Genomic DNA, 14340 nt, shown 5'->3' on the forward strand with positions numbered 1-14340 from the left:
TTAAAAAACTACAATCTGTATTTACTCTGAACATCTGTGTTAACATTTGAAATTGGAAACATGTAAGTGTAACAAACATGTTAAAACATAAGAAATCAGGAAGGGGCATGTATAGGAATTTCTTTTACTTATGTATTAATCACATTATTTTATTGTATGATGCCTTGGTGCCACTGGATTTTAACATGTCTCGCACTCATACAGTAAGACAAATGGTGGGGGTCTAGTAGGGAACTTTAAGATCCCGGTAGCTGCTACACAAACTAAAAAGATCCTCTGGCTGTTGTGATATTTCCGCCTTGCTGTCATGTTTTTGTGGCCAAGAAGATTTTCACTGATGGATGGCCTCTCTTCTCCTGGCTAAAACCTTTCACAGGCTTTTCACTGATGGCTCAACACATTCATTAGTGCGGCCATTTGGTCTTTACCTGCACACCCATGTAATAATCTCTGAACCTCTTACAGTTGGAAGTTGGAGAAGGTATTTATATACACTACAGACTGGTCTATATCAGACCAGTATGAGCTGAACATGGTCACTGACAATGCAAGGACACATATACCCTCAAAAAAAATTTTAAAAAAAAGAAAACTGAACAATTTGTATACAAATAAAGAACAGGTTTTATTTTTTTCCCCTCAATTTAAAGCAGTTGTTTCATTCTGAGGAGTCAACGATTTTTGGTAAAATGTGAAAAAGTGAGCAAACAAAAAGAAACAGTAAGCAAATTATATAAACTATTATAATTTATTATTCTGATCAAAAGTCAAGAACTCTTTGGCCAAAGACAGTATAGCAAACTGTAAACATACCACTGACCTTGCTCAATTAAAAGCTACCATTCAATATCAGCTTTTCAGCCAAGTCCAGACACCATCCGGTGTGCATGATTGTGGTAGATTGTTCCAGCTCTGATCACTTACTCTGCGTGCTCTGTAATTTCACCATGAACCTTAAATTTGTACAATTCTTCTCTTACAAACTGACACAAATTTCACGTGGACATCCATTCAGCTACCAAACAGTCTTTAGCCTAAACGTCCCGTTTCCGACATCAAAGGCAACATTAAATCAAACTGAAGGATAAACCGTGGAGGAGTTTCAGCGTCCGCTATAGAGGCAGAAGTGCAAGAGGACATAATGAGACTTCCACAGATGGAGCTTAAAATAGCTAACAGGCTGAAAAATGATCCTTAATGGGATGTCAGCCAGATTAACTCAGATAAGGTTTTTGATTTTTATCATCCAGCACCATCATTTTCAGCTACCAGATACATAGCTATGTTTATTTGTATGTGGCTGTCTGGGCAGGGTAATATTTATTCTCATATTAGATGTGGTTTGGTCTCAGGTTCATTAGCTAAATGTTCGGGCGATCGTGGCTCAAGAGTTGGGTGTTCGTCTCGTAATCAGAAGGTTGCCGGTTCGAGCCCCGGCTCAGACAGTCTCGGTCGTTGTGTCCTTGGGCAACACACTTCGCCATCGGCCAGAGGGGCCGATGGCGCGATATGGCAGCCTCGCCTCTGTCAGTCTGCCCCAGGGCAGCTGTGGCTACAACTGTAGCTGCCTCCACCAGTGTGTGAATTAATAGTGGTATTGTAAAGCGCTTTGAGGGGTCCCAAAAAGCGCTATATAAATGCAATCCACTATTATTAATATGTTAACTGTTCTACTTTTTAACAAACCTTGCTGTATGTTAATGGGCAGGTATGAGAGCTTTTACACTGAAACACAGGCCTTCTGAGGCTAATGAGAACAGAAAGACTCCACCAATATGATTTAATACCTACTATTACATTTTTGCTTCACACACCTTTAATCATGTCAAATTGTAAAACTCAGAGAGCCCATAGTAAAAAAACTAAACAAAACAGAAGTTCATGAATTGAAAGACTGTCTACCAACAAAATACAATCAAAGCGTGTGTAGCGTGACTAAGCAGACAGCCTTAAACTTAATAAATTCAAACTTCTCTAGTTATATTCAAGCACAGTGTGTGTCACTACATGAAGCTTTGTAAATGAGACAGAGTGGGGAGAGAGGCAGCTGTGGGCTTGTTTTTTATCCTCTTGCTCAGCACATCATCAGTGCCCGGCTCACACATTCAGTAAATAGACTAATTTATGGGTGAGCCACTGGCTCTTTGTGATAAAGACGACATCCAGCAGCAGGAGCTGTGGCTGCCCAGTGGGTATCCAATACAGCTGGGTGTCTGACTCTGCTCTTCACATTCCAACACTGCACTGATTCTATCACTTGCTTTGCAGTGAAGATTGTTTTCCCCAGTTACTAGGGCTTGGTCTAGAAGTCTCTTAGGAATTCAACTGAAAAAAGTGGAATGACTAATAGATTTATCTTCAACCTTTAGGAATAAAAAACTGTAATTGTAATTGAATTGTAAAGCTGTTACAATATTAGATGGAAATTCCAACAATCACACAACTCCCTGTGAGCAAGCACTTGGTCACAGCTGGGAGAAAAAACTGCCTTCTAACAGAAAGAAGCCTCTGGCAAAATCAGGCTCAGAGAGGTGCACCCATCTGAAATGACCTTTTCGAGGTGAGGGGACCAAGATGAGAGCAAATGAAAGGCAAACTATGGGAGAGACAGCCACAGTTTACTCATTGCTAATGATTCAACACAGTCCTGTTGAATAAATATAGAAAGTTAAAAGAGATGAGTGAATGAGAAATACTCAGTGGATCATGGAAAACCCCACAAAAGCCTGTTGCAGTTTAACAAGTAAGCCTGTCATGGCGCTGGATCTTAGTTTGGGGGCGATCGTGGCTCAAGAGTTGGGAGTTCGCTTTGTAATCGGAAGGTTGCCGGTTTGAGCCCCGGCTTGGACAGTCTCGGTCGTTGTGTCCTTGGGCAAGACACTTCACCTGTTGCCTACTGGTGGTGGTCAGGGGCCGATGGTGCCAGTGTCCGGCAGCCTCGCCTCTGTCAGTGCGCCCCTGGTAGCTGTCATCACCAGTGTGTGAATGTGTGTGTGAATGACTGGATGTGTAAAGTGCTTTGGGGTCCTTAGGGACTAGTAAAGCGCTATATAAATACAGACCATTTACCATTTATCTGTGACCCCATGTTTTCTAGTTTTTGGACATTTTAGGTTCTCTTAGGTTCTTGTTTCTGTTCCCTGGATTCAGTCAATGTCTCATGAATGTGTGTCTCATGTTTCCTGTTTAATTTTGATAGTTTCTTGTCCTGTGTTCAGCGTATCCAGTGTTGCTTCCTCACTGTCTCGTTACATCGGATTCGTTTCAGCTGTGTTTCCCTCCTGCTTCCCATCCCCTCGTTATGTGTATTTAGTCCACTGTCTTGTCTTGCTTGTTCTCAAGTCCTCGACATTAGCTGTGTGTTAAAGGGAGTGGTTCATGGTCTCTCGTTTACATCAAGTCATAAGCTCCTTAGTTGGAAGAGTCTTTGTTTCTATTTAATCTTTTGTTTGCTTCTTTTAGTGTTTCTTTGTACTTTGTAGTTCGTTTACACCAGCAGTCCCCAACCCCCGGGCCTCGGACCGGTACGGGTCCGTGAGTTGTTTGGTATCGGGCCGCGAGAGTTGAGGCTCAGGTGTGAAATGTATAGTTTTCAGGGTTTTATCGGTTTTCAGCGTTATTTTGTTATCGTTTTTATCGTTAACTCGGTTTTCCTGGGTCTTTTCACGTGTGTTATGAATAAATCTTCTTTTTTTCGGTACCGGTACTAGTTTTATTTTGGCGTATTTATCCGCGACACCTTAAAGGCCGGTCCGTGAAAATATTGTCGGGCATAAACCGGTCACTGAGCCTGGTGTCCAAAGGTACAAACAAACTCCTGTTTGACACACTGAGCAGGAAGATGCCAGTGAGACAAATAAGAATACATGCTAGTTTAAGATTGTGTTAGTTTTTAGTAATATATAACAATGAATAATTATTATCATTTTAAGTGGCAACTAATTCGACATACACCATACTTTGGATGAGAGTGTATGGATTGTACAGTATAATGCACTTGATAATTCATCCATACAAGATATAAGAGTCACTGAGTCTGAAAGATCTTCAGCAGATGCTATTCAGTCTGCATAAAAACTCTATACTGCTTCCATCAGTGTGCTTTTGCACATTTATGGAAAATACACATTATGTATTTGTACGCATGTGGTTTGTATGTACAAACCATGATTTGAACTTCATATTCAAAGAACTTCCTGGAATTTCAAAAAAGAATTACATTGCCTGTAAAGTTGTCAAAAATTATATTGTTTTTTAACAATGACTAATGCCTAAAGATAAAGGGTGATAAGGGTATAAATACAACAGGACCCTAGATGAACATTACATATTAGGCTCCCGTTGTGTAGTCACCTTTTTGACAGCCTGATCTACTTATCTGGCCTTAGAAACCACAACATTGAAAATAGTTCATTTATGCCTGAGGTGTGCTCAGTGTCAGTGCAGCCTAGGCAGGACTGTGTTATGTCATTACCAGTCTGTTATGTGATAATTGGCATATTAGAATAAGGTTACATAAAGGTTTGCACACAGTGTTGCCAACTCCTCAGTAAGGAAAATCGCTATTGGCTGTCCTAAAAGTCGCTAGAAGTCGCCAAATGACGTCATCGCCTAATTTGCATAATTGGTCATGCTAATGTAATTGTAACCTACGCTGTTGGAGAGAGAAATAACATCGTGGAAGACACAAAGTGAGTAAAAAACGTCCTAAATGCATTTAGAGTTTATTTAGAACTACAAATTAAATTTCTTTTAGCAATTATTGTTTTTTAATGTCACAATTCCAACCCTGCTCCTTTATCCAGGCCTGGACCGGCAAAAGTGACCCGAAATTGGCACTCTGGTGGAGTTACTGTGTGTGTGTGTGTTTATAAGTAGTTTTAAACCTTGTGATCCACAAAACAGCACAACAGTAAAGGAAGAACTGACTGCGTTACAGTCAGTGCGGAGCAGCGGCTTCGCTCATGCACGATTCATTTGCCGTTTGGACGCACAGGTGTGAACGTCTCCTGCTCTGATAGCAGCTGGGGAGGACTGTCCTCCGCCTGTGAGCGCTTTGGCACGGGTGAGGTGCCCAAGGCAGCCCCGCTGCTTGTTGAGAGTAAGAGCGATACGCGTTTTCACGTCAAAAAGTCGTCATAAATAAGTCTCCAATAACACCAGGAAAAGTCGCCAGATTTGTCGCTAGTCGCTTTTTAGAAAAAAAGTCGCTAAGGGGGTCTGAAAACTCGCTAAATATAGCGACAAAGTCGCTACGTTGGCAACACTGTTTGCACAAAGGTCATGTTGTTGATAGCACACTTCGAAGACAGCATTTGCAATGTTCTAACTATTATTATAGCATCCATACTTTATGGTTAGAGCTATATTCTTACCCTGGAGCTTTCATCCTGGGAACGCTGGTATCGCTTCCAGCGGCAACCATAGATCCCAGTGACAAAGGAGACAAAGACTTGCTTCTCATAGACCTGTAAGGGTTGGTGCTTCACCATGCTCCTTCAGCCTTAACGTGACACCAGTCTGTTAACATCCCACACAGGACTGGGAACCTGAAGAAGAAGAAGAACTGTTACTAAACAAAATAAGCCTTCGAACATTAGCTCAGACTTCACATATGTAATTACCCTTTTCAGCAACATGCCGTGTCATGTCATGTCGCTGAGGTATATTTTCACAAAACAACAAGAAGATGTTGACAGCCCTGCACCCTGTTTGGAGTCACAACACCTGTGAGAGACCGTCAATACACCAGTCAATAGTAAGCCTTGTCTCAAACAGCCATAATAATATGGTGCATGAATTACAGTTGCTGCGTCAGTCTTTACACATGTGAGGATTTATGGTTGTTTAAGAGTGGCAAATAGAACTGAGAAGGCTGATACCACATGTCTGTGTGGTATAGTCTGAGCCCTTGAACATCTGTAAAAAAAAGAGTCAGAAGGAGACAGCGTGTTGCACTCAACTCACGTCTGGTTCAGAGAACATCTTTCTGCTTTGGTGCTAGCTAAAAATGCTGCCATAGAAAGCACTGTTTTTTAAGGCTCTCAAGGAGTTGGTCTCTTTGTCGCATTTTTCCGGGATTTTTTAATTAGAATTTTCAGATGGTTTCTCCATGGAATAACCTCCATTTACTATAATGAATCAGGTAACCTAAGGTGTGTCAATTCTATCTATAATTAAACCTGGATCCTGGGAATAGGTTTATGTTCTAAGCATGTGATCTTAGGCCCTTTAGGTTTATAAAACACCTAACATTGGTGCTCTAGAGAATGAAATGTCTTCAGATGGTTTGTCACAGCAGAGAGAAAGAAAAATATAAATTTTCCCAGGAGAGCAATAAGTGGTTGTGAAGCAGTACCAAGTCTTTTTTGTAACAATAAAGAGGTAAGTGCTTAAATCTAATAACAAAGTCTCCAAGTGAGCAACTATAAAGTGAATATCTGACGCCCAAACCTTCAAACCAAATACTCAATAAATATCCAAATAATACAGGATTTGGGTCCTACAAATGACCCTATTCTTCAAAAGGTGTACAGCCCAATGGATAAGGTCATTCTCCTGCTTTATAAAACAACGAATTCAGTCATTTCAGTCTTAGAAAAGATTCCTAGAAAGTGCGACTGTAGAGCAGAGCCCTCTGCATTCATCAGCTTTATCAGTGGCCTCGCAAAAGACTTACAAGATTCTCACACTGCCTATAAATCTCAAGCCAGATGTCCCACTGATAACTGCTTAACGATAACAAGGGGCTAATGTGGCTAACTGGTAATTGCTAATAGTGGAACAGCTAATGGTGACATGTGCGCTGGTCAGGTCAAAATATATAATTTAACTCCTTAATACTTCGATGTATCTGAATATGGAGCTTCACAGACCTTTTTGTAGTCCTCCTAAGTGTTGCTCAGTGTTATGAATGCAGTTTTATGCTGTTTTAGTAATCAGTTGATTTCAACATAGATTTTTTTAGAAGACTACTTTCAAACAAGTCATACTTTTTTATTGTACTTTTGACAGCCACCAAAAAGCTTTGGGCATAATTCTGCCAGGTTAATTAACCAGTCTTCTTGGCAGAATTGGTAGAGTTCATTTAACTGGGGTTCCTGGGATGGAACTAAGTTTTAAACACAGCCCTCTTTTTAACAGAGTTTAAGTGGCTTTAGGAAGAATCCAGAATCTTAATGTTAGCCTTCTTTATCTATTTCAAAACTAGTTTTGAAGTGTGTTTGGGATCATTGTCCCAAACGCAGTTGTGTCTAAGTGTGTGCATTTTGTCTGTCTCCTCTGTAGAAAGCACCAGTACCACTAGCAAGAAAACAGTCCCAGATTATACTGATGCTTCTTTCGTGGTTGGCACACATAGCAACGTAAAACTCAGAGTTCACAGTGGACAGTTACACTGGTGTTCAGACAGTTTCCGGTCCATTGCATGCATAAACTAATTGCTTCTCATCTGAGGAGATGGTTTGGGTCTTTTTCCAGGCCTTAGCAAAGCTATGGCACATCTGAATGTCTTGCACTTATGTATAATTGTCTGTCTGATGGAGCCATTATTTAGAAATGGCTCCGTCAGACCTTCCAAACTTGTGTAGATCTTCACTGAGTTTCTTGGACTTTCCCTTTGCTCTGAGTATTGGTCAGTTCAATGAGTTCAAAAGACCAAAACCAATTCTTTTTATGATGACAAAGAGCATTAACTACTATTAACCAGTAGGTTAATAGGCGTTGTGGAGAAATTAAGAGATTAGATTAGAGATTATATTATAGATTCGTGCTTTACAGTCATTCCAGGAAAGAGCTGTTCAACAAAGCCGCAAATTACCATGACATTCATGTCCATGATGAGTCTGTGTAAACTTCTCAGCAACTGTATGTGGAGCTGGAGCCAGCATAATACCCCCCCATTAAACTATACTTGTTGAGTAATGAAAGTGTCTTACGCTAAGGACTGTGAGCTGTGTATTCAGGGCTTCTCAGTGTTTACGTGTGAATATTTGTCTACCATTTACTGCTAATTTAAAACTATAAACAGTATTTAAAGAGGAAATTGTTCGCATATCTCTGTCCTTTCATTGCTGCCTGGCTATTACATGGAAACTCCCAGGCCTGAAGAAGGCTTGCGCTGGCAGATTTCCAGCATTCATAATCTCACCCTGTCCTCAGACAAGGGCCAACTGGAGCTGAAATCACAGTGGGCTTATTCCAGCCAGGTTAGCCTATTGTCTGTCTGCGTCACCGTGGTGCTATCATCACAGAGCTGTGGTCATTATGAAGTAAACTAAGGACGGCCTACATCGGTCAGATTCTGGGTGCAGTTTCTCAGTGAGTTCACCCTCCTTTAGAGAGAAAATATTTCCTCATAGCTTTGGACACCATTCAGACACCTCTCACAGTTATCAGGAATATGGGGGAAAATTATATAATAATTTGTAACTGACGTTCAAAAATTTTCCATAACTCCTTGCATTTTATTTATGGTTTAGGGTTTCCACCCATGATGGCTTGGACCTCTGAGGGTTGAAGGACAGAATTACTATTCTTTCTCTTCTCATATTCACCCACATACTGTATGTGACATAGGCATAAACGGGGCATAAGGAAATAAAACTTTGCTGGCAAGAAGAAGTGGTGCCTCAGTACGTGCGCTCTGACACAAGCAGCAGTGATGTGGGAACAGAAAACTAAGCCACGGTGAAAGCAACAAAAACTGCACATCTTCTAATGTCCACTTACAGCTCAGTTATTCATCCATCCATCCATCCATTCGCTTCCGCTTATCCTTTTTCAGGGTCGCGGGGGGCGCTGGAGCCTATCCCAGCTGGGACAGCTCAGTTATTCAATACTGCTTTTTTTTTCTTTTTCTTTTTTACAGCTGTCTCCACTAATTCAAGTCACCGCGCTGGACCTCTGTACTTAGTTTGTGGTGTTGGTGCCATTTGGAACATTTTTAATGTAATTATATAACAAATAATATATCAAAGGGGTTCACTTTGGAAAAGTTAAGTAACCAAAAGTAGTGATTAGTCTGTTACTTAGCACTAATTAGCAGGTACCTTCATCTTATGAATTCAGGTCACGAGCCGTTTGTGATAACTCAGCCCTCCAACATCTTATTTTTAAAAAATTATCAAATAAAAAGAAAAAGAAAAGCTGATAACACCGAGGCTTCAAAACCTGTAATCAAAAACGTCCCATGTCACAGTCCAACGTTTATAAAGAGTCTATGGGCTGATGTCTGGCTTAAAGCACTGTGGTCTGATATTTCTGACCAAGCTAATCATTGCAAAGAACAAATGCCATGCTCAGCAGAACAAAAGATATCCTAACAGAGCTCCAACAAACGGTAGAGTCGGTGCAACCAAAGTAAAGTAGCCTGATGACAGACAGAATTGTCAGCATATCACACGCAGTTCACTCTGACACGGCATACGTGGAAACACATTTTCACTCGATTTAAAACAGAGACCAACACTGATGAGCAGCCTCACCTGAATTCTGCTATTACTCTGTTTTCAGGGGTGTTTCACCATTTGCTTTGACACTTATTGGACAGACTTTTTATTTTATATTTTATGTATTTATCTATTCATCTATTTTTTTAAACCTAAAAATTGCTGTTTTGTGACACGACACAAGATAAAAGCAGTAATCTCAATAGATATGAAACGTTCAAAGGTCTGGAGCCAGGCAGCAGGTAACGTAGTCCCGCAATAATGACTTTAACCATCGTTCAAGGGGAAACAAAAGACAGCTTTGAATACTCCTTCAGTTAAATGTTTGCAGTGAAAGTTTGACTAAAGTTTGAGTAAAAACAGTGTGAACAAGCACACAACAACAGTCCTGACTAGTAAATGTAAATTCTGATGAAACTGCATTGACTCACTACTTTTCACTAGTTAAATGATAATTAGGAGTGCAGTGTGGTTTATGACATTGTCCATAGAAAATGGGCTGTAATGAGTCATCAGTATTAGCTCATTACAGCAGCTGCATCCTGCTGATACTTACAGCAGCAGGTGCTGTGCTGCTGGACTCGCTGGTCTAATATGTTATTAAATATTAATGAAACGTCTCTTGTTTCTTTTAACTTCTGTTACATATTACTGTGTGTCACAGTGTGTCCATTGTTTCAGGACAGCACAAGCCTGGAAACGTCTCATTTTAAATCTGTAATGCACCCGGGTCCTTCTATCATCAGCTCTCCTTCTCTCCAGCCTTTCAGATGGCTTTGGGCGAATTTTCTCCCATGCACATTCCCTTCACCTGAGAGGACTTTACTCCTCTCTTTGCTTTGTTGCCAGCTTCTAGAAGTAGCTTGGTTACTTTCTGGAAGCCTGTGAGGCCACAGGTTGTCTGTTGAGTTGGACACATGCGCTCATTGAATAACAATACAATAATCCACTAAATCTCAATCCACCAACTGCCACAGAGCCTCTACCATATCTGCCTATTATTAGCCCTTTATCTCGGTCACTGTTTCCTTTTTTTAAGCTTCCATTCTTCACTCCTTCATGAAATTTATATATGCATTCATTAATAATACTCTAATCTTTCAGTGGGTTTTGCCCAAAATAGAATTTCCATTAGTGTCACATACATGTTATGCACTCAAAAGGAGGAGGAGCGGGGCAAGGGCTAGAAACAAAGCCTCTCTGGTAACCAGTGAGCTCTGATCATCAGGTGATCAGAAAAACTTGGAGCATCTTTTAGAGTGAGATCTAGTTCTCCTATCCAAGCAGCACCTGCTAGTCTCACGAGGCAGTCTTTAATTTGTTAAATGTGATTTAAATGTGACAAATAACGGAGGTAATGCTGCAGGATGGCCAGGATACACCGACAGATAAAAACTGATGGTCAGATATGTCTTCCACTCACATTTGGAAGCACAAAGAGAAAGAAACAGGTGCAATTAAAGTTTATGAAGTTCGATAGATGATGATGCTGTAACTTTAAAGCTTCACTTGGGAAAAATTAGCATAACAGTTTTGTAATTTACAGTCTCACAACATTTACTAAACCTGGTCCAATGGCTTTCAAGAATTCAATTCAATTCAGTATGTAGCCCCAAATCACAACAGTCGCCTCACATTCTAAAGTCGCCTTATATTCGAAGGTAAAGACAGCACAACAACACAATTCAATGTTTCATACCTAATTCAATGTCAGTTAGACATGAATCTATTATTTATTCAGATTTATTAATCTGACATTCAGATCATTTAATCATTTTGTCCATGAAAGTCTTTAAAAGGCTATAATACTTCCAGTTCTATTAAAGTAATGCGCCATAACTGGGACGCTGGGCTCAGCATTCAAAGAAAGAAAGTAATAATTCAGTTATCCAAATAGTTTGAAAGTATTCACCTGTGGACTTCTGGCTCTAGCCTGTCAATTCATTACAGTTTACTCGATTAATATCACGCACAGACTGTATGTTCATCTTTAGCTGCCTCATCTGCCATTTATCTGTGCCTATGTCGAAATTATACGAAATTAACATAAGCATGTATTGGAAAAATAGATTATTTGTGGGGGACAAACGGGACAGATCACTCAATTTAGTGTCAACAACTGATCACACAACAGAAACAAAGCGATGCAAGTGACAGTTCTGAGGAGCAGTCACTTGGCTTACACGACAATAATCCCATAAAGCGCACAAACACTCACCTCGTCTTCACTACAGGCTGCTTTTCACTGGCACTGCTGGAAAAGTCTCAGTCCCTCTGTTAGTTAGTCAGTATTTCCATGGATGCTGACATAACGCCGTCTCTTCGCAGTTTATGGATCCACACAAGACTTTCAGGTTACTTTGAGTGGCAGTGTGAGAGACGCAGCGGCATCAGTGTGTTTTATATCCGGACAAGAGAGCTAATGGAGAAAGGAGAGGGGAAAAAACAACCCTTGTAATAAATGGAAAGCTTGCCTCTGCTTGGATACAGATGCACCTACATTAGCGTTCATAGCAGAGTGAATACTAACTGTAATCCCTGTGACACTCGTGGGCGGAACTGTGGCCCACACTGCAAGAAACATCCTGTCTCCGCAGTTTTTACACCTGACCAACGCACGGCAGCACCTGTTGAAATGTGGGGTATTTCTTGCAGTGGGGTAACTTCTCTCTCTCTGTCGGGTAAGTGGACCTGAGCAGCACTTTCACTCTGAGTGGGTCTGGAGATCCCGGTCAGTGGATCCCAGTGAGAAATTTGCTGCACATTTTTGGGCAACTGATAGCCCAAAATGCTAATGCTAAAAGCCAAATGTGCTGGATATAAAAATCCTCTTATCTGAACAACAATTAGATCCATAATCTGTTGGACAAAGTTTTACAGTGTCTGTAGTTTTCCCTCTGTGCATCACTGCTGTGGATTTTAAATGAAACACTCAAGATGCGAATAAAGTTCAGGTTTTCGGTTTTAATTCAAGGGGGTTTACTGAAATAATACCTTATATGTAATATAAATATATAGTGTATGTCTTATATATAAAACACCTTTGGAATTTACATTTTACAAATGAAATAAATCTGAGATTTTTAAACCCACAGTAATGAATTAGATTTTTTATTTCTCTCAAAATTTAAACTGAAAACTATCCAAATAGTCCTTCGTTCCAAGCTGAGAAGGCTTCAGATTGAGTTTTCTTTTAATGCAGACTTTCCATAAATATGACAAGAAATACTTTGTAATGATGCAAAAAATCAAACTATGTAAAAATATTCTCTTCAATAATTTCAGAGGACTTTAAGACTACAAGCTTTAGGATTATTGTTCACAATGTGTGGCTACAAATGTGCATCTTTACTTCTTCTCTGCACACAAAAACAAAGCAAAATGTAACACATTAGAATTTGCTGAGGGCAGAGGGAGATGCAGAAGGGGATGACAAGGTATCTTGAATCAACCAAGATGCACACATTTGGTTACTGGGAGAGATCATCGGACAAAGAGGAAAAATGTGACAGGAATTATCTCACATTTCTCAGGGAGTTGAGGGACATTTGCACATTTAAAGTGTGGGTGGAGATCTCAGGAAAGGAGGCTCAAGATAAGAGCTCATAGTAAGAGAAATGACTTAATTAAACCTCTGCAGGGGAAGGTGCTGAGGTTGCCAAGGAGGGAAGCGTGACATCAGGCTCATGGAAATGTCCACGTTTCCTGGAATTTACCAGACAGCAGGGTCAGGGTCGGGCGGCCGCCAGATCTCAGGCTCAAAGGATGACATGCAGGTGCAGAGTCATAATCATTCTTGTAATTGTACCATTTTTCCCCATCCCTGCTGTTTTACCATTTGTAAAATTCCTGCTAAGACTGACTGTAAAACTAACTGATAAAATGAGTTATCAGCAAAAACTAGAAAGTAACACGACATTTGCATCTGCATTACATTTCTCACATCATTCAGTTCCTTTTAAAGCCTTTTGTAAGTTTAAGTGTTCAGAAAAGGCTCTCAGCATAAAGAGAAGCATGGAATGAAACACACCAGTACTCCTCTCTCCATTCTCCTTTCAGACTGTTCAAACAATTGAAACGATTGTTGTACTATGAACATAATTATGTACACGGCCACAGAGGACTATGGCAGCAGTGCCTTACCTCAACACCTGGCAAAGCGGGAGAGGAGATGAGTAAAGTCTTGTAAGAGATCTGGCTATTCCAGGCCCAGCAGTCAGAGATTAACCCTTGGCTTTGGATAATTACATAAGATCCCTTTAATCCTTGGCAATTTAGCAGTGGCAATGAAGGTACCTCAGCTAGAACTTCTTTGCACATGAAATGCACGCTCAGGTGCAGCGTTTTTAACCAAATATTGAGGACGACAAGAACTTTATTGGAATGTGAACAAATGCCATGAGAGGGATTTTGTAAAGCCTGATATTTGTGATGCTTAAAACACACACACACACACACACACACACACACACACACACACACACACGAACACACACAAAAGAAAACCTACTACACATTTTTGTGTATAGAAATGAATTAACAAAACTGTGCTGAGTAAGTGGTTGTAGTGGCAGTGACAGCAGGAACGCTTAATAAGAGGATTTATTTTCATCTCCTATCTATAACTAGCTCTTTGTTGGCCTCTAGCGGCCATGGAAAGTACAAGGACTGTCAATTTGAAATCTTTCTGCCGCCATTAGTCGTAACACATTCAATCCACAAGCGGAAGGTCACTGGTTTGATTCAAGCCAGAGACACAAATCCCCTTTAGGTTTGCATCAGTAAGAGCATCTGGTGTACAACTCTGCCAACTCAGAGTTTTGTCATTATTATTATTATTATTACATTATTATTTCAACAGCTGTAACAAGAGAGTCTCTCAAACACGAGA

General features: G+C 40.4%; 1 protein-coding gene across 3 annotated transcripts in view; it reads right to left on the minus strand.

Annotated features, from left to right (window-relative positions):
- The window catches only part of gdpd5a (glycerophosphodiester phosphodiesterase domain containing 5a), a 28518-nt gene extending 16564 nt beyond the window's left edge, over positions 1-11954 (minus strand). For all 3 annotated transcript variants that reach the window (XM_005740155.1, XM_013912668.1, XM_013912667.1), the window contains exons 1-2: positions 11668-11954; positions 5376-5549 (exon numbers count right to left, since the gene is read on the minus strand). In XM_005740155.1, the coding sequence (XP_005740212.1) occupies positions 5376-5492 (117 nt within the window). In that variant the 5' untranslated portion in view covers positions 5493-5549; positions 11668-11954. The remainder of the gene's footprint in view (positions 1-5375; positions 5550-11667) is intronic.
- Between the last annotated feature and the right edge of the window lie 2386 nt (positions 11955-14340).

The sequence above is a fragment of the Pundamilia nyererei genome, unplaced genomic scaffold, assembly GCF_000239375.1.
Source record: "Pundamilia nyererei isolate P.nyererei 1_Seehausen unplaced genomic scaffold, PunNye1.0 scaffold00097, whole genome shotgun sequence".
NCBI lineage: Eukaryota > Metazoa > Chordata > Actinopteri > Cichliformes > Cichlidae > Pundamilia > Pundamilia nyererei.